Source organism: Amblyomma maculatum, unplaced genomic scaffold, assembly GCF_055883805.1.
Source record: "Amblyomma maculatum isolate TAMU_Amacu unplaced genomic scaffold, ASM5588380v1 scaffold_13, whole genome shotgun sequence".
In the NCBI taxonomy this organism is placed as follows: domain Eukaryota; kingdom Metazoa; phylum Arthropoda; class Arachnida; order Ixodida; family Ixodidae; genus Amblyomma; species Amblyomma maculatum.
The window spans coordinates 22,032,942-22,054,548 of NW_028146738.1; the positions used below are offsets into that span (position 1 = coordinate 22,032,942).

The following is a 21,607-nucleotide window of genomic DNA, read 5'->3' on the forward strand; positions in this document are numbered from 1 at the left end:
ATTAAATGTTACTTCAAAATTTCATGAATGAAGTACTTTGTGGAAAATTAGGAATGAAAAGTCTCAGTGTGCCAGTTTTGTTACTGTGTCTATGTAATCAAAGTTTATCTAAGGAATCAAATGCATACATCAGAAAAAAATAGACAGCAAAAAACTTTGCTCATAATGAGCATGAAGTGACTACATTAAAATGCCCTAACTCATAATACGGCAATGTTTCTGAGATGAAATTAGTTTTTTTTCTTACAACGAGTACTTGAGTTGGTCATCCAGCTCCATAATGGCTGCCTGGTTGCCGCAGCGGTAGCAGTAGTTTGGGGCACTGAAGATGGTCACAACATTTCGATCATGGCACCAGTTGTAACCCTGCACAAATATTCCACACAAGAAATAAATCACAGAAAGAAAGGCTACAGCTATTAACAAAGCCATACAATGCAGACTCCCAATCAATCTATCCAGCAAGTCCACGAGAGGGTGTACCTTTTCAAGTTGAGGTTATCAAGCTCAACCAATTAATTGTGGTCTCACAGTACTTTGGACTCGTGATTTTTTTTTTAACAGGCTTGATTATTCGAACTTTTTCGTGGAACCACGACATGCTCCATAGCACCAACATATATGAGCACCTGAAATTTCAGACGCATGACTGAGTGCTCTAAAACTTTATTCGCCCCGCAGCCTTCCGAGGATGCTCTGGAGCAGGGACTATGCGGTGAAGCATTCTCATTATGCAGCAGTGCAGCAAACCCGCAGTAGCAGGTTTGCTTTCACTTACATCGCAGCCTCGTGACGTGCTGACAGTAGTACAGCCAGTCACCTGTGTAAACATTAGACTGCGACAAAGTCAAGCATCAAAATGGGCACCTTTCATCTATCACAGCAACAAGCAGAAATTCTATAAAGTGATTTCTTCATAAAAAATTTAGTTTTTTTGGACAGCTCGATTTTCCCCCAGACTGCAAGGACCAGTTTTGCCTCATGACAAGTAAAGCAAGCAAGTTAACCATTCGTTTTTCCCCTATTTCAACAAACTCTTCGAAGTAAGTAATGCTTTGTGAATAGGGTGTCGGTAAACGAAAATGTTTGCAATTTCATGCATTTTTTTGTAAATTTTCACACAAACAGTTTGTCACAAATGCTAGGGCGACTATATTTCTTGTCTCTGCAATTTTTTTCCGGCATTTCCAAACCGATCTTAGTTGAAACTGAGAATGGGTTTGGGTTAAAATACTGTTATCATGCTTTATTCAAGTCAGCAGTTCTCAGCGATGGATATTTTAGGGTCCCTTGTGGACCAGGGGAAGTGGTGGGGGATCCCTTGATACGAGGAGGGGGGAATTATGTGCGGACTACTGCAGCTCTGGACGCAGGTCGCGGAATTAGGATTGAATCGAGGCGAAACTGGCCCCTAAAAAATGCACACTTGATAAACCAGTGCACAACGGCCTGCAGGTGATGCGGGGAAGATGTGAAGCGTCGGCGCTGGCATGCATGCCACTAGAAGGAATTCAACTTCTCCCAACAGTACGCCACTTGCTCGCTGGACACTCAGGATGCTTTGCATTGCACCTCAATCTAGCAGTGCAGCCACAGCTCAAGTTTCACTGATGTCGGCCGCAATGAACGTCAAAGACACTTTACCGCTCTCTCACATGCATTCTTTGTTTCCGCACTCCTCTCGTGTTTATTTCGCTTTCGAAAGTAAGGTAAACTTTGAACCTCCGTGCTTTTAACCCTGCAAAACTGCGCCCAGCCAGGCCAGAGTTATCACACGACCTTTCTTTTTCTTTTTTTTTGAGAGCGTGTGCTTCGCGGACCCATATTTTAGAAGCAATGACTTAAGTTAAAAAAAATTTGTGCTTTCAACCTTTTTTTTTTTTCTCTCGGAGAATTACATTTATATCAAATCAAGAGCTGAAACTGGCCATTTTCAGGTAGGACTAGGGAAAAATTTATACCTCAATATGCATATGAGTTTTAATTTTAAGATTTTGTTGGCAAGTTTTAAAAAAATTTAAAGATTTTGTATGTTCTAGAATTTCTTTTACTAATTTTTCTTCCAGGGCTATTTTCTTGTAAAATTTTTATTATTCTTTCCAACTCCAAGACAGACTAAACATGTAACTGGACTAATTAGGCACATGCATGGCAGCATGCAACCATACGTTGCCTGAACGCGGGACCCTCAATATGACCAATGACTTAATCATTAGCCGCATCACACACCACCTCCCATGTCACATATTCACTCGGTGCTAAACACAGCAGGAAGACATCCTAATATGCATCCTTCTACAACGGCTAGCAAGGAACATTGCTTAGCCAGTGGTACCCACCGCACCATGATCCTACTAATAAGTGGCTCAACGCACCAACCAATTAGTCAGCCAGAGTTGCATGGACACGGGACATTGTCTACTGCAACAGCTCCTTCTCAGTCCACTCATTCCCACAACTGATGCAGCTGAGAATTCTTATGTAGGATTTTTCATGAGTTTCAGCCCCACTGTCACTGGCTATCTGAACTAACTTGCCTGCAGAGGTGGAAGGAGCCGCCACTGCACTTGCGCTGGCCCACTCCACCATTGACAGACATAACTGAAACTAGCACCCATTATCATGCCGCATACTGCCACCAAGTAAAGGGCATGGTGTCACCGGCAAACCATTATATTCTTGCCACAGTCACCTCTCTCGGTTACTCTGGCATGGATCCCTGGGCACGGCTTGATCCTTGGTAATAAGCGCATTCATGACCTGGCCTAAGAGGTCTCCTTCCAGGCCCCAAGCCCCGCAGTAAGAGGTCATACCGGTACTTACTGCATACGTCAAGTCACCACATTCTACAAAAATGGCCACACGACGCTATCACCACCCTACAGTACCTTGTCACCCTTATCCAGCGCCATATGGCGACAATTACAGATGAGTTGCTTCATTTCATACTAATATCTCATGCTCTTACCCCAGTTTCCCCCTCACTGTAACCTCTATGATGTGCCCAAATCCACACTTTTCCACTACCTGTGGTAATGCCTTTCCCACAAGCAGTACACCCCGATCCCCCATTCCACACATTTCTCCTGGGAGGCTGCTTTGCCTCCCAAGCCGAAAGGCTCAAGCCTGTGGACTCCTGGACGAGACCACCGTGATAGATTTTTTAATTTTTTTTTTTCTTTGCATAGCAAAGCTGTTTCCATCCACCTGCCTGCCTCGTCACCCATGTTTCGCACGGCGCGTTGTTAGGAGGCAGCAACAGAAAAAAAAATTAATGGCTGAAACGCGTGCAATCGGCCCATGATTGCACAATCGCCTCACCATGCAGTGTGCCCCTGCCACCCCTGCTGCTGAACCGTGTGCACTGCACTCAGTCCATTGCCACAAAGCACAAAACAGTTCCGCTCGAGTCGTAAATCAGGATCTTTAGGTGGTGGACAGCAGGCACAGAAAAAGGACGTTGCTGCAGACTTTAGTGTTGCACCTAGCATTCTGCTGACAACATTGAACGCAAGACAGAAAATTGAAGACAGTCACTGCAATGGCGCCATGAAGAACAATCGAAAATGCATTAGGCCTTGTCACCAGATCAACTGGAGTTTCTTAACATTTATGTTTCAGGGCTTTGTCTGCTGAAAAAAGCTTCATTGTGGCGTTCGAAATGGCCGACCAAGAATATACCCATAAGCTGATTCCTGCAGATGTATTAGTGATGACAGTGAACTTTAAAATTTTAAAAGTGAGCTCTAAGCAGTGCAAAGGTTGCCAATATGGCCAGAAGTTGAGGGGCTACCTAAGGAAGGTGCCCGTGGCCTTATGTCAAGAAAGTGCTGTATTTTGTCGGTTTCATTCCTAATTTTGCCTTCTTAACCCGTTCGCTGTCACGAATGTACAGGTACGTTTTCGTGCTGGCCCCTCACAGTGTCACCGCTATCGTGCATTCAAAACTTCGAGCTCAGGCGCGAAGCTGGCGCACTTGGACAGGCTGCGCCATCTGTAATATCTTTCTAAAAGTTCGTATTTTCGCCCTGCGTTGTTGGTACGTATATACTGAAGAGTATGGAGCGACCGCGCCCACCCCCGCCACCTTCTTTGCTGGGGGGGGGAAGGCATGGTCGCTCCCCGCATGCTACTGCCATCTGCCGCAGGTTTGCAGGTTTTTATTTTTATTCTGTTGGCGTGTGTGCTAGAGCCGTCACGTTCGGGGCTGTGCGGTTGCCTCTCCAATAGGTCGACACATGACTCGACCACTGCTTTCGCTCACTCTTGCCACACCCTTGCTTGCGGCTAGCAACAGCAAAGGAGGTTGTTTTAGCCTCTTTCCACCTCCCTCTTTCATCTTGATTTTACAATGTGCCATTTCTCTCCGTTCTGCGGGCCACCGAAAGTGCGCCCTCCGTGCGCGCGATTACTTTCGAATGGCTGACCGCGTGGGACCTTCGACTGCGGACTAGAGCAATGGTTCTTTTCATTATAAATATGAGCCGAACTCGGAACCGGACTCTCAAGAAGTATTGAGCAGTTCTTCTTACATTACCCCCATTTATAATCAGGCTGATGATGATGGTGTTAATTAACAATATATTCAGATGACTATGTTATTTGTATAGCGATCATAGTCATAAGTATATCGCTATGCTTGTTCCCTGAAACCAAACCGACACTAGGGGTGTGCCACGGCCAGAAACACCCGACAGCAAAAGGGTTAAATAATGCTCAGTGCCGTCAAACAATTATTACATCATTTTCTTTTAGTAAATATCTTTGTGTACGGTGTCAGCATCCCTAACGCAAGAGAGCACAAAAAGACGACGGACAATGGGGAGAACACACATCTCTGAATTCATTGTGTTATTGTGCATGAAAAAAAAAAAAACTTGTGTCTGTTTTAGCGAATATAGAGTTTATAAAACCAGGGCATCTAGCAAACCCCTATATCCCCTATAGCAATATCCCCAACTTTTCCATGTTTTCCCTGATTATTTCAGTTCAAATTCCCTGACGAGTGAAGGGGCTCAAAAATGTATCTGCTGATAATGAGCATAGATGAAAACGAAAAGGCTGTCATTAGCTTTAATGGGCTTTAAGAATGTGTTTACTGAAAATTAAGAGCCCATTGATGCCAATCTCAGAGCACGCGAGCCGCCTACCCCAAAAACGGCAGAGCCAATACAATATCGCTACGCGCGTGCGCTTGGCAGCATTAGTGTTCTAGAGTACTGTAGCAGACAAGCTCGCTGATTGCTTTTGCGCTGGGCGCTGCCGGCGCGGTTATTCCTGCTTTGTGCAGTGTACTACTCTACCCACCTCACGTGCGTATTGGTTCTTCTATTGTGGCAGCTCAGCCATGCGCTGGTGTCAAAGTAATATATATCGCACCTCGCACTGTGGCGCGGCCGCCGTGGAGGCCGCGAGCTGGTGGGACAGCAAAAAAAACTGCCCGAACGACATCCTTGCTTTGCGTGAGCTAAAAATAAAAATGCACTGCAGAATATATTGTGCAATTTTCCATAACTAGAAGAAAGCTTTGGTGGTTTCCTTGACATTTCAATGATTTTTCTCGGTGCATAAAATTTCCCAGACAATTTCCGGCTTTCCCGGTTACTAGACACCCTGAAAACTGGGGTGCTGTTGCAGAGCTTTCCTGGATGATGACGGCGTTAAGTATAACGACGGATATGAACCAAGTTTGTGATGTATCAAGAGAAATAAATTCTAACCTAAAGTTTCTTCTGCGGTGTTCAAGTGTTTCAATTTTATTAATTTCCATTAAGGTGGTTGGGGAGTCGGTCCTTGCATACTTATTAAAGATAAACCTAACAGCTCTTCTCTGTATTCTTTTGAGATTTTTGATCTTAAATTTAGTGTATGGGTCCTACACTATACATGCATATTTGATTTTAGGTCTGATTAAGGAATAATGACAAAGTAGCTTAATGTTAGGAGGGGTATTTTTCAGTTTATGTGCCAGCACAGCTTGTGAAATGCAGAAGAACAAATATTGCCTATATGAGAGTTCTACGATAGACAACTAGTTATGGCTACTTCCAGGTATTTATAGTTAGGTACTTGTTGAAGGGGGTACGAGATTAATTGATATGGCAACTATTGTTTTTTCAGGTTATCGGCATGTACACAGTTTTGTCAGCATCAAGAACCATGCCCCTTCGGTCGCACCATTTCAAAACGTTGTTCAAAGCATTGTTCAGGTAATATTGATCATCCGTGTTATCAACTTCCCTGTATAAGACACAATCAATGGTGAACAAACAAATATGCACAGATGGGTTAACAACTTGAACAATATCATTTATATATAAAAGGAAAAGCAGAGCGCCCAATACACTTCCCTGGAGAACACCGGATGAAACTGAAAGAGAACCCAAATGTTGTCCGCCAACTTCAACAAATTGAGTTCGGTGATTTAATATGCAGTTATCTATGTTACTAAAATGTCAGGAATGCCAATTTCTTTAATATTTAGAATTAGTTTATCATGCAAAACTTTGTCGAACACAGCGCTAAAATCCAGGAATATTGCATAAATTTCACCTTCATTATTTATACAGGAAGCGAAAGAATTTATTACTGTAGTAAGTTGCATTACCGCTGGGAAGCCTTTTCTGAATCCATGTTGGAAGCTAGTTAGCATGTGAATTTTTGCTAAAATGTGTTTAGGCAATGTGCAGCCATGTGTTCTAATAGCTTACAGCACATTGACGTCAGTGATATCGAATGGTAGTTCTGTAACAAAAGACGCAAGGGAACAATACGGGCTGTCCTCCAAATATCAGGTATTTTGCATGTTAACACTGAAGCGCAAAAAATGATGACAAAAATTTAGCTAGAATTTCAGCTTAGCTGCGCAGAAATATGTTTGGAATGTTGTCAGGACCACATGACTTTTTGGTTTTGAGTTTCAGTAACATAGAGAAGACACTGGGATAAGAAATCAAATTCACTTCGAAGGGATAACATACTCTGCTGTTGGCGGCACATGTGCTCGGGGCAGAGAAAACACTTTGAAAATAAGTATTAAAGTGCTCGACAATGGCCTTTTTATCACGTACTGTAGTGTTCACAATATTTCTTTTTTACACTAATAAATTTTTTTTTTAAAGGAATAACAGCGCGGAGACGAAGGACAAGGAAGAAGACAACACCTGCGCGCTTTCTTGTCCTTCGTCTCCGCGCTGTTATTCCTTAAAAATATGTACCAACTAGCTCAACGTTCCGTGTTATTACACTAATAAAATTCCAAAACTTACTGGGCTCGCTTTTTTTATAAAGTTTCAAGTGATATGTTAAAAAAAAATTATCTTTCAAATCCCTTAATGCACGTGTTATATTGTCGAGCAAATCCTTCAGCACTTTAGGATTTGCCTGTTTCTTCTTGTACCGTTTAACCCTACACCTCATTTGTGCTATATGACGTGTCATCCATGGAGTTCCCTTTCTTTTTTGCACCTGCTTGGTACAAAAAATTCGATACAATGAAAGTAGATTTTTCTGAACTGTTTTCAGAGTGCACAGACATCAGTATAATCGAAGTCTATGAGACAGGTTTCCAGATGTTCAATGACAGATGCGTCATTAGCACGCGAATTATCTTTAAAGTACTGTGGCGATGTGTATCTCTTCTTTCTTTGTCGTACCAGAGAAAATGAAGCACTAACCAAGTAGTGGTCAGACAATCCTTGAATGTTCTACAGATATAGTAAAACTGGCAAGATCACGAGGAACAAACAACAAATCTAATGATGAATTAGTAGAATCGACTTTACAGGTTGGCTCCTGAACTATTTGCGTCACGTTGGGGAATTTCAAATAATGTGTTGGCCTGCTTGGCGCAAGCGCCGAAGCCCTCAATGAGTACTTAATCCACACCTGGCAAATTAAAATCAGCCATCAATAAAATCTGTTTTGGTACTGTGACACAGAACCAGGAGGCCTATCTATAAAGTGCATATAAAATAAAGTTTTGACCCCAAAAGGACAGTTTTACACAAAGGCTTTCAATATCACGTACATCACCTTGCAAAACAGCCTCAAATTGTTTCTTAACGAGGACTGCCACACCACCACCCCAGGATTTCCCGTCATTCCGAAATACAGTATAGCACGGAGGAAAAACATTCTTATCATTTACTTAACTGTGAAATCACGTCTCCATGATACTGCAACGTGCAGATCATGGTGTAACAGGGTTACCTCTAGCCTGTCTGTCTTTTAAGTAAACTATGCACATTAATGTTTACCACATGCAGCTCTTGCAAATCTCGTCATGCCTTGTGTCCTGCTGATTGATCTCTTATTCAAGGAAGGTAGCTTTGCCTGCTTACTTTGTGATTCATCCCAGATAAGCATACTTTAGTTTATCATGAATAATACCCCAGTCACACGGGCAAGTTCAGTGACACTTTCACGAGGTGCACCTGCTCGCTGCAACACGGCAAAGCAGCCCTATGTGGAAATTAATTTGTTTTCAAGAATATACCTTAAAATTCAATTTTATTGCAAGCACAATCACCCCTAATATTCAGTTTATTTGTGCATCTGAGTACATGATTTTGACTAAAAAACCATCGCGATTTCGTATGAGCATGTTAGCTTGACTGCGCTTTTCACTACTAACGAGCATGGTTACTGTTGTTTGAATGCAAAACCGACCTTGTTCATGCTATATATTTACGCTGCTAACCGCAGTCATCGCGAACCTAGCTTTGAGACTTTGGTTTGCATCGTAACCCAGAAAATAAATGCCAGTAGCGCCTACGTATGGGGCAGGGCCACCGATGTTCAAGCGTGAAAAGTGCACGAGCTGTCCGATTTTGAGCAGCGGGCATTTTTTACACGAAATCATGTTCGATGGCGTTTCTATGCAGCGGCGCAGCACCCACGTACGGCAACATCGTCACGTCTTCACAGCGTTTGCTTAGCATTTTGTCGCACACAACGTCAAAAAATGTCCAATCCCTGCCGCATCACGAAAGTAGGTGAGAAGTTTGCAGCATTCACAGCACCGGATGCTACTAGCTTTCTGCTGCAGTGCCGCCCGTGACCGGCAGAGCGTGAGGTGCAAATAGCACTCGGCCGTGCATTCCCAAGAAGGATTCATTTTTGACATTGCTTTACTCCAGGGCTTATTACTGATGAGAAAAATAAATTCTTGCACACTTTTTTGGCGCTGGATGCGTCGTAAAGGTGCTGGTTTCGCACTGGGAGCTTGCGGGAAGAAAAGTAGTGCTGCCTCCGCCAGCTGCTTGAGCGAAATGCTGCCGTATCAGGTGACCACCTACTAGAGACTGAGTTACAAATAACTCCAATTTCATTGATGCCACTTGAGATCCCGCATACCACCGAAGTGCAGCAGCAGACGAACGTCTTCGCTTTAGCGCAAGCACTAAGAGCGAGGGTAGCTATTAAAGTGCACGCATTGTTTTTAGTTGGTGACAGCTAAATCTCATGCCTATTAAAAGAAATGCTCATGAAATTACGATAAAAATTTTAAAACATTGTAATTCTCAAAAAATATATAAATAATATGTGGATGCCCTGTTGCAGTGGTGGAACTGGTAACTGGCTTCTTGTAACAGCTTTTGTAGCGGAAGAAATCGCAGTTTGTAGCAGAAATTTGTAGCAGGGAAAATGGCATTTTGTAGCAAATATTTGAGCTTTTGTAGCAGAAATAAAAGTAACGTTTTGTAGCAAACTTTCAAATCTCGAGGCTTGTTTTATTTCTGGAAGCCACTTGCTCAGATGTTTATAATGACCACAGCGATGCAAAAACAAGCTTCAAGCTCAAATGCAGTCTAAAGTGTTCTTTCCTTAAAAAGCCCCAAATTAAGCAAACAGGAGGTTTTGCTAAAACCAAACCTGTTTTTATTCAGAAGGAAGGCATAACGAGATATGCAACTACACTTTAAACACTATCAGGAAAGAAGGTAGCTAGCTGTTTTAATATAAAAACTCCCTGTAGAAATTCAGAACTGTAACTTCTTAAAACTGCAACTTTAAGGAACTACAGTCGAACCCGGTTATATCGAACCCGGATATATCTAACTCACGGAATATCCCCTTGAAAATCCCATGTAAAAGTATAGGAAAGGCGCGTCATATATCGAACTCAATTTCACCGGTCGTTCGATATATCGAACTCCGCACCACATACTGAAAAGTGTGCCTTCCCCAAAGACGATCGCATCACCTTTGCCGTTTGCCGCGTGACGTTTTCAAGCCACGCGCGGAAGGAATGAGGGGACAGTTCGGCGATGGCTGGTCTGGGCAGCGCCGCACCCATTCCTCAAAGGCGCACGCATCTGCAATTACTGTTTCTCGTGCGCCAACACATGACGTTTGCAAGCCATGTGCGTGGGTGTGCCCATTCTTTTGCTGAGCTCTCTCCTTCAGCACGCGCTACGCATGTGCCAAGCCAGCTCAGTCCGTTTTCAGACAGACGTCGGACACTTTCTCCAGCGCATGTTGCGAACCCTCCGCGCGCGGCGGCGCGCCGGCTGACGTGACTATGGCGCCTGCGGATGTTAAGAAGCGGCAGCTCTTTGTTGTTGTTTTTTTTTGCAAGTCATCCTTTCCTATCGTTGTGCTGTACGCGCGGTGCAGCGTAAGATATGGCGGCTGCGGACGTTAAGAAGCGGCAGTTTTTTCTTTCCCCTTGCATGTATGAATCAATGAAAGCACGCGGTCAGCTGCAGTGATCATGACGCCCGCCCCAAGCGCGGCGTGATAAATCGAACCAGGCTTGTGCAATCAAGCCATCACGGGCACTCTGCCAAGTTCTCTTCCCGCTACCGCAGGAGCTATCAAAAGATAAACGCGCCCTGACGTTATCGCTGCGCAGCATCTTGGCACGCTGCCAATGAGCTGTGGATGAGACAGAAACGGAGTGACGCGCGCTATTGACATGCAAGCGAAAATGCTCGCGATTTCTGCCGCGGCAACACAGAAATCTTGTTTGAGCTGCCGCGGTGGCTCGAGTGGCGAGAGGGACGCAGTTCCAACAAGTTTGAAAATTTTCCTCTGCCGCTCGTCGCTTGCATGTGAGCGAGCTGGCCTTAACGCATTTTTAAAAAATATTCTCGGGAGCAAAAGTGGAGGGTGGGTTCATTATGAGAGTGGGTTGATTACGCGACAAATATGGTATCGTTTTTTTTGCATCGTAAGTGCCGTCACAAGCAGATTTCTGCATATCGAACTATTTCGCGATCCCCTTAGAGTTCGATATATCCGGGTTCGACTGTGTTCTCTTTCCTTGATGACTCCAGCTTGGACAGTGCCGCTGCTAGCCTATCCAGTCTATTCTTCAGAAGGGCTTGTCCACTCTCAACGTCTGCAAAAGTTTTAGACTTGAGAAACGCAGCTCAGCATTGGTGATCATATTCCTGGCCAGCCTGATCTCTTCCTGTACCTTTTCCTGATTCTGGCCTCTTTTCTGGGTGTCCTTGTCCTGAACAACAGGATAACGTCGAGGCACCTTTTTCCTTCAAAACTCGTGCTGATTGGAGGGAAAGGGGAAGAATGTTTTCGCAGGTCCTGGGTGGAGGTTTTTTTCCCTCGAGAGGCGCGCGCTGCTGGCGCTGCTCAGTTAAAAGGCGTGATGCACTGGGATGTAGAGCGAGTGCTGATTCCGCGCGTTCGCAATTTTTTACATTCATTCTTTTTCTTCCGGTGGTTTGGCGGGGCTTGTAATCAAAGTGCCACAGGGACTCTGAGTCGTTAGTCTGCTTCTTCGCAGCGCACAGCAGAGATTGTGCGTATGCTTTCCTCGTAATGAAAACGTCCAAGGGTACTTACTGACCGACTGACACGTCGCGAGATGCTCGCGGCTTATAGGGCGCTCAGAATCATCCCGGACAGCATCGAGACGCTCCGATGGCCGCAAGGCAGTGCGCGCACCCGTGACAGGGCAATGGTGAGCCTCTGTGCGTTCATCGAGCGAGCGGGCTTGAAGCCTCGCTTGCTCTTCGCCAGGTAGTGCGTGCGTGACCAGAACGCTCCATATGTGCTAAATTGGACGTATGCTGCCGGGCACCACACCCCGGCAGCTGGTGCATTGTGTCGCGCGCGCGGTCTGTCTGCGACAGGACGCTACATGCGCGCGACTATGTATATACATCAATGGTATTATATATATATATATATGTATATATTTTGTAAACAATTGCAGTGGCCGTTCACGCTCAGGCATTTGTGGACAGTGCTCGGACACTTGCGCGCGAGCGATGAGAACTCGTTGACCGTCTGTACTTTGTAAATAATGTACAAAGCTCCCCCTGTCCTTTCTTCCCATCGCTCCCCTCTCTACTTCCCCTCGCTATCCTCTCCCTATCCCCTTTTCCTTCCCGCCGGCCGCAGCTCAAGCGCTTCAGTTTTTTAGATAGCAGTTGCCGCGGCCGGCAATACTCTTTTCCTTCTTTTTGATTATTTAAAAAAAAAATAAATCAACCACTACCACCACCCACTTACTGACTGCATGCGGGGCTGCAAATATACTGAGTACCTGCTCATGAGTTATTTGCACACGCGCACGCCCACACCCATGCAGTTTTCTAGCAGCGGAAAAGAAATAACTGTAAAAACTGAGATAATCATCTAAAGGGCGCGTAAACGTTGACATTTGGAATTAAGCTGTGAAATTCTACAAATTGTTCCACATAAGGGGTTGAACTTAAGGTACAAAAGCGGCCAACAGAGTCAAGTATGCGTGCAGAGGAGCAGTCAAATTCTTAGCACTCCCTCCGCTGCTACTCAGGCCATTGCAGCCCATACCTCACTGGTACAGAAAAAAAAAGAAAAAGAAAGAAAGAAAAAAAAAGGAAGTAAGCATGCATACTACTCCAGCTGTGCTTTGCTGAGGACAGCCCCAAACGGTCACTCGTTAAAAACTGCGCCATTTGCACTGGCCAGCCTGCTCGCGCGCGCACGCATGCACGCACACACACACACACACAAATTGAGCACCCAGGGCAGCTTGAAGCCGCCACGTGTTTGAACGTGCTTCGACCCTTCGACGGCCAGCCTGCCAGCCCCTCCTTTCACACTTCCTGCGCACTGGACTTGAGAGATATCTTGCAGCCCACTCTCACTCCCCGTCAGTAGATTTAAAAAACGGCATGAAATGCAGAAGTGACGTAGAAAAACGCTAATTTTGTGTCATGTGATTGTATGCCCAGGACCAGCAAAAATATTCTTCCACCTTGCACAGTGTTGCCAGCAGATGTCAGTTTGGGTTTCGCGACAGCAAGGTTTCACTCAGCAGAGTTATTCAGCGACTTTTGGCGCAGGCGTGGCGTAGAAGTAGCAAAAAATTGATTTTGTAGCAGCATGTAGCAGGATTTCTGACTTGGCGCAGTTTGGCGCAGCAGTTCCACCGCCTGCTGTTGAGGCTACATACTCGCCTGCCCGAAAAAGTGTAATGAGTTTGCCAAACTGACTTAGCGCCGAGTGCGTTCAGCAGAGAGTCATTAAAGTTCGTGTGACATTACGCGAATGACATTAAAGGAGAGTATCACTTGTTGAATGTGACACTAAACTATCTCATCTGACAGGGGTATAAGACTGCCCCCCCCCCCTTTTATCCCTTTCTTTTTTTTACGCTTTCCCAAAGCAATTTGCGTTTCTTCAGTCTATTGTGAACAATCATTCTGAATGGATATGCCTGACTTTTTTAGCTTGGTAACATTTTCCATTAGTTTTTTTTTTGCTATAAAGTTCTGTAAATAGAAAATAACAGGCCGTTCGTTCTTATGCCTCAGCCTATAAATGCGCCCTACAGATCGGCAGCTCCCCCCCCACTTCAAGCTTATCCTCAAAAACTGATTGTGTTATCTTTCAGCGTACTTCTGTTTCGGCGGGTTCCTCAGTAATGTTGTGAACGGTAAGGTTAGACCGTCTGCTTCGATCTTAGAGATCGGTCAGTATTTTGGCTTGAAAACTCATATTTGCTATTGATGTAGTGTGTTTGGTTTGGTTAGCAGGGATTAATGTACCAAAGCAACTCAGGCTATGAGAGACGTCACAGTGGAGGACTCCGCGAATTTCGATCACCTGGGGTTCTTTAACGTGCACTGACATCGCACGTTGAATCCCAGGTCGACCCCAGGTGGTTGAAACGTAGTGTGTATTTCCTGGGGCGGCGTGAGAGGGGTTGCTGTTTAATTCAGCTTTTGTTCCATTTGTTTAATCAGACTTTGCAAATCGGCGACCATGTTTACTGTCTTAACTAACTCTGCTTTCATTTTCCTGACTTCGGCTTGAAGATCTAGATACCTGGATTTGTTCAGGAACTTCCGAGTTGGGCCAGGATTCGTTTCAATATTGCCGCAAAGCAGCAACTTGCAAGCAATACAAGATTCATATGCCAAGGAGAGACAATGATGGGTGCACAGCAGGGCCACGATACCTCGATTGTCACTACGAATGGTACTCCAATCTGTACAACATAGAACAATGTCCGTTAGTGACATGATAGATCTGGATCAGCCGTGCCCACTGAACTCCTGCGTCGCTTCTTTTAAAGCCACAGGCTCCGACAATGTCACCGTGCAGTGGTCGAATGCCGCTGCTGGAAGAACAGTGTCATCAAACAACGACACCAAGTCTGATGCGTTGATGTGCAGTTGACTTCTTTCGCAGAAGTAGACGTGATCATGCCACACATGTCCAGTTCGTAATGTGGTGGTGGATTTAGGCCATCCATATGGTCATCATCATAAGCAGTACAAGGAAGGGTGAGGGAAGAGAGGTCAGTCAGCAGCCGCCGAAGCATTTTCGGCGTCGTGGATTAGTTGCTTTTGTGTAGTCTGAAGTCGTGCGAGGCCTTTCGTCAGTAAGTCTCACTTTGGAGTGTGTCATCACCACGTGCTCTTTGCTGCTGCAATGGAGACTCCTGCAAAACGGAGAGTACAGCTAGGCAAAAGACCTGGCCCCGAAAGTGCAAATATTGAAGGAACTGAAGGACAATGTTTCATGCCATGATACGATGGAAAAATTTGATGTGAAAAGAACGTTAGCCATGTATGCGAAAAATGGAAACAGCATCACACCATTATAGAGGTGTTCAATGGTGAAATGGGCAGCGTCAAAAGAGAACGACTGTGGACAGTGGCCCACCTGGAACTCGCGGAAGCCATACTGCAATGGATCGCAAATGCACGTGAGGACTATCTCCCTGTGAGTGAGCCACTTATTTGTGCCCAAGCAGAAAGGTTCGCCATGAAAATAAACACTAAACAGTTCAGAGCATCCGAAAGGTGGCCTGCTCGTTTTCGGAACAGTCAAAATCTGCCTTTTAAGGGGGGAGGAAGGGATCAGAACTAACTTTTTTCTCAATTTCGTCAGTCGTTTGATATATCGAACTCCGCACCATGCACTGGAAGGTGCGCCTTCACCAAAGATGATCGGATCACCCTCGGCCGTTTGCCGTGGCCTTTCCCCAAAGGCTCGCGCATTTTGTGAGGATTGTTTGCCACGCGGCATCACTCAAGACGCCACAGAGCCGACGCAGCTAATCCTTGGTGTTCGGGAGAGAGAAAAATGCCTGCCAACAAGCGCTCTTTGAAAACAATGTTTGCAGCGCTCAATCATAATTTCTCGCTTTCGGAAGCACCGATAAAAAACACGTTTTCAGCCAGCCTCTGTCTTGCCAGGGAACCAAAAAAAGCAAAAATAAGAAACCCCACTGGCAAACAGCGCCAGCTTTGCGCAAGTCTGCAAGCGCCCGTTCCCTCTCCTCCTCATTCTCCTTCGCGTGCATGCACGAGCGGGCTGTGCAGACTCCACAGACAGCCTGCTGCATGGCCGCGACTGCGCGTAGGTTTTGTAGGTCCTCTCCACTCCGCCAGAAGCCGAGCACTCTATAAAGCGAAGCGCAAGGGTGCGCCCATTCTTCTGCTGGCAGGCGAGGCCCCCGCCCGTCTTTGTTCGCAGCAGCACTACGCATGCGCCAAGTAAGCTCGGCCATGGCGACAGAATGTCTGACTCTTTCTCCAGTGTGTGTTGTGAACCCTCTGCGCACGGCAGCTGACTGACATGCGATGCGTGTCTCGCGTTGTGCTGAACGTGTGTAAGTTATGGCGGCTGCAGACGTTAAGACAGATTTTTTTTTTTTTGCAAGTATCTTGGTGCACTATTAATAAATGAGCTGTGGATGCGACGGCTGAAACGAGGGGACGCGCCACCGTTTGTTTCACATGCAAGCGAAAATGCAATTTCTGCTGCAGCAATGCAAAAACCAGTCTTAAGCTGTCGCAGCGGCTCGAGCGACACAGTTCCAACAAGATCGAAATTTTTCACTCCGTCGTTGCCGCTCGTCGCAGATAGTTCACTCAATCGCTTGCATGTGAACTGACGCTTTCTCGGGGGCAAAAGTGGAGGGTGGGTTCATTATGAGAGTGGGTTGATTACGCAACAAATATGGTATTACAGTCGAACCCGGTTATATCGAACCCGGATATATCAAATTTTGGTTATATCGAACTCACGGAATATCCCCTTGAAAATCCCATGTAAAAGTATAGGAAAGCCGCGTCATATATCGAACTTAATTTCACCGGTCAATCGATATATCGAACTCCGCTACATGCACTGGAAAGTGTGCCTTCCCCAAAGACTATCACATCACCCTTGGCCGTTTGCCGCGTGACGTTTTCAAGTCACGTGCGGAAGGAATGAGAGGAGTCAGTTCTGGACAGCGCCGCACCCATTCCCCAAAGGCGCGCGCATCTGCAGTTATCGTTTCCCGCGGGCCAACACATGACATTTGCAAGCCATGTGCGTGGGTGTGCCCATTCTCCATTCTCTTGCCGAGCTATCTCTCTCCTTCAGCAAGCGCTATGAATGCGCCAAGCCAGCTCAGCCCGTTTTCAGACGTCGGACGCTTTCTCCAGCGTGTGTTGCGAACCCTCTGCGCGTGGCGGCTGACGTGGCTATGGTATGGCGCCTGCGGACGTTAAAAAGCGGCAGCTCTCTGTTTTTTGTTTTTTTTTTTGCGATAGTCATCCTTTCTTATCGTTGTGCTGTACGCGCGACGTAGACGTAAGATATGGCGGCTGCGGACGTTAAGAAGCGGCAGGCTTTTTTTTTTTTTTGGCGGGAGCCGTTAATCTTTGCATGTATGAATCAACGGAAGCACGCGGTCTGCTGCTGCGATCATGATGCCCACCCCAAGCGCGGCCTGATAAATCGAACTAGGCTTGTGCAATCAAGCCATCACAGGCACTCTGCCAAGTTCGCTCCCCGCCACCGGAGGAGCTATAAAAAGATAAAAAAGATAAAAGCGCCCTGACGTTATCACTGCGCAGCATCTTGGCACGCTGCCAAGAAATGAGCTTGCGACGACCGAAACGGAGTGACGCACGCCATCCACATGCAAGCGAAAACGCTCGCGATTTCTGCCGCAGCAACACAGAAACCTTGTTTCGAGCTGTCGCGGTGGCTCGAGCGGCAAGAGGGACGCAGTTCCAACAAGTTTGAAATTTTTCGCTCTGTCGCTGCCGCTCGTCGCTGAGATCGCTCAATCGCTTGCATGTGAGAGAGCTGGTCTTAACGCATTTTTTTTTTTCAAATTCTCGGGTGCAAAAGTGGAGGGTGGGTTCATTATGCGAGTGGGTTGATTACGCGACACATGCGGTATTGTTTTTTGGCATCGTAAGTGCCGTCACGAGCCGATTTTTGTATATCGAATTATCGATATATCGAACTTTTTCGCGATCCCCTTCGAGTTCGATATATCCGGGTTCGACTGTATTTTTCATGAAAGCAAGCGGCGTCTCAAGTAGATTTCTGTATATCGAATTTTTGATATATCGAACTATTTCGCGATACCCTTCGAGTTCGATATATCTGAGTTTGACTGTATTTTTTTTTTCCTTATTGTGCCCCACAGAACAGCAGGTTGTCACTATACCGTCCTGCTGTTTGGTTTAGTTTGAAACAAGAGCTCTGCCAACCAGAGCTGCAGCCAAAGTTGCAAAATTCTTCGTCGAACAAATCCTATTACATTACAGTGCAGCAGCAGTTTTCATCGTGGACATAGGTATGACATTTAGGACCAAACTCACTCAAGCATTCCTGGACTACTATTATACAAGTCACCGAAAACGACCAGCACATCTAGACCTATGAACTTGCATCTCAACAAAATGATTGCAGACATGATTTCCACGTATGTCAATGTCCAACACAAGAACATGGGATACCATCCTTGCGTACATGGTATTTGCCAGGTCACCACCACCAGGTCAGCTCCATTCTAACTTGTGTATGGCAGGGAGTCCATGACAATGCTCAATGCAATGCTTCCGCATGTCCCTGATGCAGGGGTGAAAGCAGGCTCAAGCATTTTGAGGCAGCTTTGGTGCAATGAAACGAGTTTTGGAGCATGTAAATTCTGTTTTGAAGCATGCTTCTAAGGTCAAACGCCTTTGATAATTGCAGTTTTCTTTTTCTGAAATACAAAACCTCCAATCCAATTCTTTTATATGCAAGTTCAATGCCTTTCCAACTTTGCACCCATCTTTGACAAGACAAACGGCCAAAACATGTAAAGATATGCAACACAGGCCGACCTTAGCAAAAACTTGGAAAAGAGTAGAAGCAAACACACTTTGTAACTGAACATCTAGTCTGACCTAATGCATTTACTTATTTTGGCTTTATAGATTCAAATGTCTAGTCTACCACTTCGATGTGCTCTAGCAGGGATACTAATTTGGAGTTCAGATTATCGGGCATGACATTTCCGCTCCCTATCTTGTGCATTTCTATTTTATTTTATTTATTTAGAATACACCTCGAAGCCCTCTGATATGGGGTATTACATGATCTTTTTAATCCTATCCTGGGCTGATAAATTCCTGAGCACATTGTTATTTCATCTGCCAAAAAGGCACCTTCAGACCACAATAACGCACCTTGACAAGCTTGGCGCCAGTGCCGCTCCCATGCTTTTTGCCTACCGTGGGATCACAGATGACTGCAGCACAACCTCGATTGCCTTGTCCGTTTATAAATATGGCGGAGGTCTCAGGGGTGGAAGCAGGCTCGGGCATTTTGGAGCAGCTTTGGGATATAGATATGGCAATTGAAGGGTAGCCTTTCCATCCTACAGTGTTTTTACTTCACTGTCCCCTGCCAATAGTTCATCATTCTTTGCTTGAGCAATGATGGGGCTCATTTTTATATTTTGGCGATAGACCCCGTATGCCTTTCCAACACTCTTGATAAGCTTCCTAGTCCCATAACGCTGTATGGTTTTGTCTGTTGTGGTCCTGGCAAGCTTGTCATTGTCAAAGAGGCTCAATGGTGAAGTACCTGCTTGTCTTCACAGCAGAATCCTTCTAATAACTCATGCAGTTTTTGCAGTCGGACAAGTTTCCTTCCCAACGGCTCACAGTAGTTTGCGCTACCTGCTTCGCTTGCTGATCTCCCTTCTCTCCACCAAAGATTCAGAACGCTGAGAGGAGGTGCTACGTCACATGAACAGTGCATTGTTGTTTTTTTCTCGCAATTATCTCCAATCACCAGTGGCTCATAGTAAATTTACTTGAGAACAAATATTTATTATGCTCCATGCTTCTTTCCCTTAAAAAATGTCATTTGCTTAAGCCCAGTGCAAGATGCGTTATATTTTTTCCATTGGTGCAATTACATTGTTCCCGTGTTCACTAAATTTGGTGGCAAAACATCAGAACAGCCAGTTTGGAGCAATATTTAATTTTGGAGCAGGATGGAGCAGGGAAAGCAGTATGGAGCAGAATGGAGCAATTGGAACAGCACTTCCATCCCTGCTGATGAAGACAACCCTGGCCTTGCTACCTACCTTGCAAAGGAAGCCCAACGACTTGCCCTTAAGGCACAGACATCTGGCCCTACAACTTACACAACGATGTGACGCAGCGATCAAGTCTAGGTTTGAATGCAGATTTCAGTGAGAAGTCGTTACAGGGATCCTTCAGCCCATACAAAGTCCGCATGAGACTTTATAATGTAGGAAAACTGGACTATAAAGTTATTCTTGATGGCATGGCAGTATTCCAGCAGCACTGCACATGCCCAGAAATCGTGCATGTGTGCCTTAAACACTAAGACACGTGCTGAAGGACCCTTGATGTTTACATTTTAAATAATAGCAATTACAGTAAAACCTCTATGTAATGAACCTCCATGTAGTGAATTCCTCGATATTATGAAGTTTATCAATTCCCCAACGCCGCCCCCAATGAAGTGGTGTAATTGAAAACTCCATGTAATGAACATGTCGCGGTGGTTGACCTTGATATAACGAACTTGCCGTGCCGCCTGTCTCTTAGCTAGTGCCAGGTTAGTGGAAATTTGGCAGAACCCCGCAAGTTTCGGGACGATAAAACACGGAGGAACGCCTACTATAGCAATGAGTGACCTCAGTTGATGCAACGAGTCATGTTTCAGCGCTGATGACACATCTTCGTAGCAGACGCAGCAGTCTCCGCTGCTTTCGCTGTCGGATGGCACTACAATAGTTCATGCTTAAAAGTATAGTGAACTAGAATACTCATCTAGTGGCGCGAACGGAGGCGCGCGCCAGCAGAACGGCTGAAGCAAAACGCCTCTCCTCCCCGCAAGGGGCGCTGCCGCGCCTTTTACTAGCCCCGCACCGCTGCCTCCGTGCTGCTGAGGGCAGTCGGAACGGCTCTCGAACCATGTGCTCCAGACGGTCACTGCATTTCGGTGTGGCTAATGAGGACGCGGCCTGCTTGCGGACGCAGCCTGCGGACGTGGTCTGCGGATAGAAATCTGTGAACATAGCGAAGTATTGTTTTCGTATTATTAATCGTCTCTTGTGTGCTGTCGGTCTGATTGTAGTGCTATGTAGCCCCTTCTTGGTAGCAGACAATACAGAACGACGCAATACAGAGCCTCATCACTTTGCTTGTAGCACGCAAAGCGATCTTGGTACTGCCGCAAAGACTTTGTTCTGTTCATTTTTGCATGCTCAAAGTCGTCTGGGGCGGCTCCCCCCACAACTTTATGTAGCACAAGATGCGCTGAAATACGAATGATTACAGCCATTCGCATGTCTTTTTCCACATTGCTCTAGTTGCCTTTGGTCACTTATCTCAATGTTTTCTTGCAGACTTTAAACAGAACAGCAGTGGGAGCAGTGGCCATTTGTAGTTTGACGAATGCCACATATTCTTCCTATCGCTGCTGTCGAGCTGCTTAGTTATCTTGTGGGTGCAAGTCAGAAGATTTTATATCAGTGCCACGCTAGTCTCTTCATTTGTTTGCTACAGTAGTCACCACCACGTGACAATAATGTCAGGCAGGACATCAGGTATAGAGTGTTCACCTCCATGACAAGTTGATGTGCTCGGGCCACCAGGGTGAGACCATTACTGTGGTTGAAGGTCTCAGAGATATCCTGCCCGAAGGTGTAGCCAGCACCTCGGGGGGAGATCCCCCAGCCACCACGGTCATCCGGATCCGACCACAGCAGGTCACACATGGGTCCCTGAAATTGTAACAATCATTAAAACCATGAGACCTTTTGCATACAAGGTAAAGCCATTCTTTAATGAGCAGAAGTAAGCCACTTTTACGCTGGCTCATC

The 21,607-nt window shown here is 45.7% G+C and overlaps 1 protein-coding gene across 1 annotated transcript in view; it reads right to left on the reverse strand.

Annotated features, from left to right (window-relative positions):
- The window catches only part of mts (protein phosphatase 2 catalytic subunit mts), a 41,416-nt gene that overhangs the window by 5,075 nt on the left and 14,734 nt on the right, over window positions 1-21,607 (reverse strand). The window contains exons 4-5 of the mRNA XM_084586035.1: window positions 21,347-21,508; window positions 248-366 (exon numbers count right to left, since the gene is read on the reverse strand). Coding sequence (XP_084442161.1) covers window positions 248-366; window positions 21,347-21,508 — 281 coding nt within the window. The remainder of the gene's footprint in view (window positions 1-247; window positions 367-21,346; window positions 21,509-21,607) is intronic.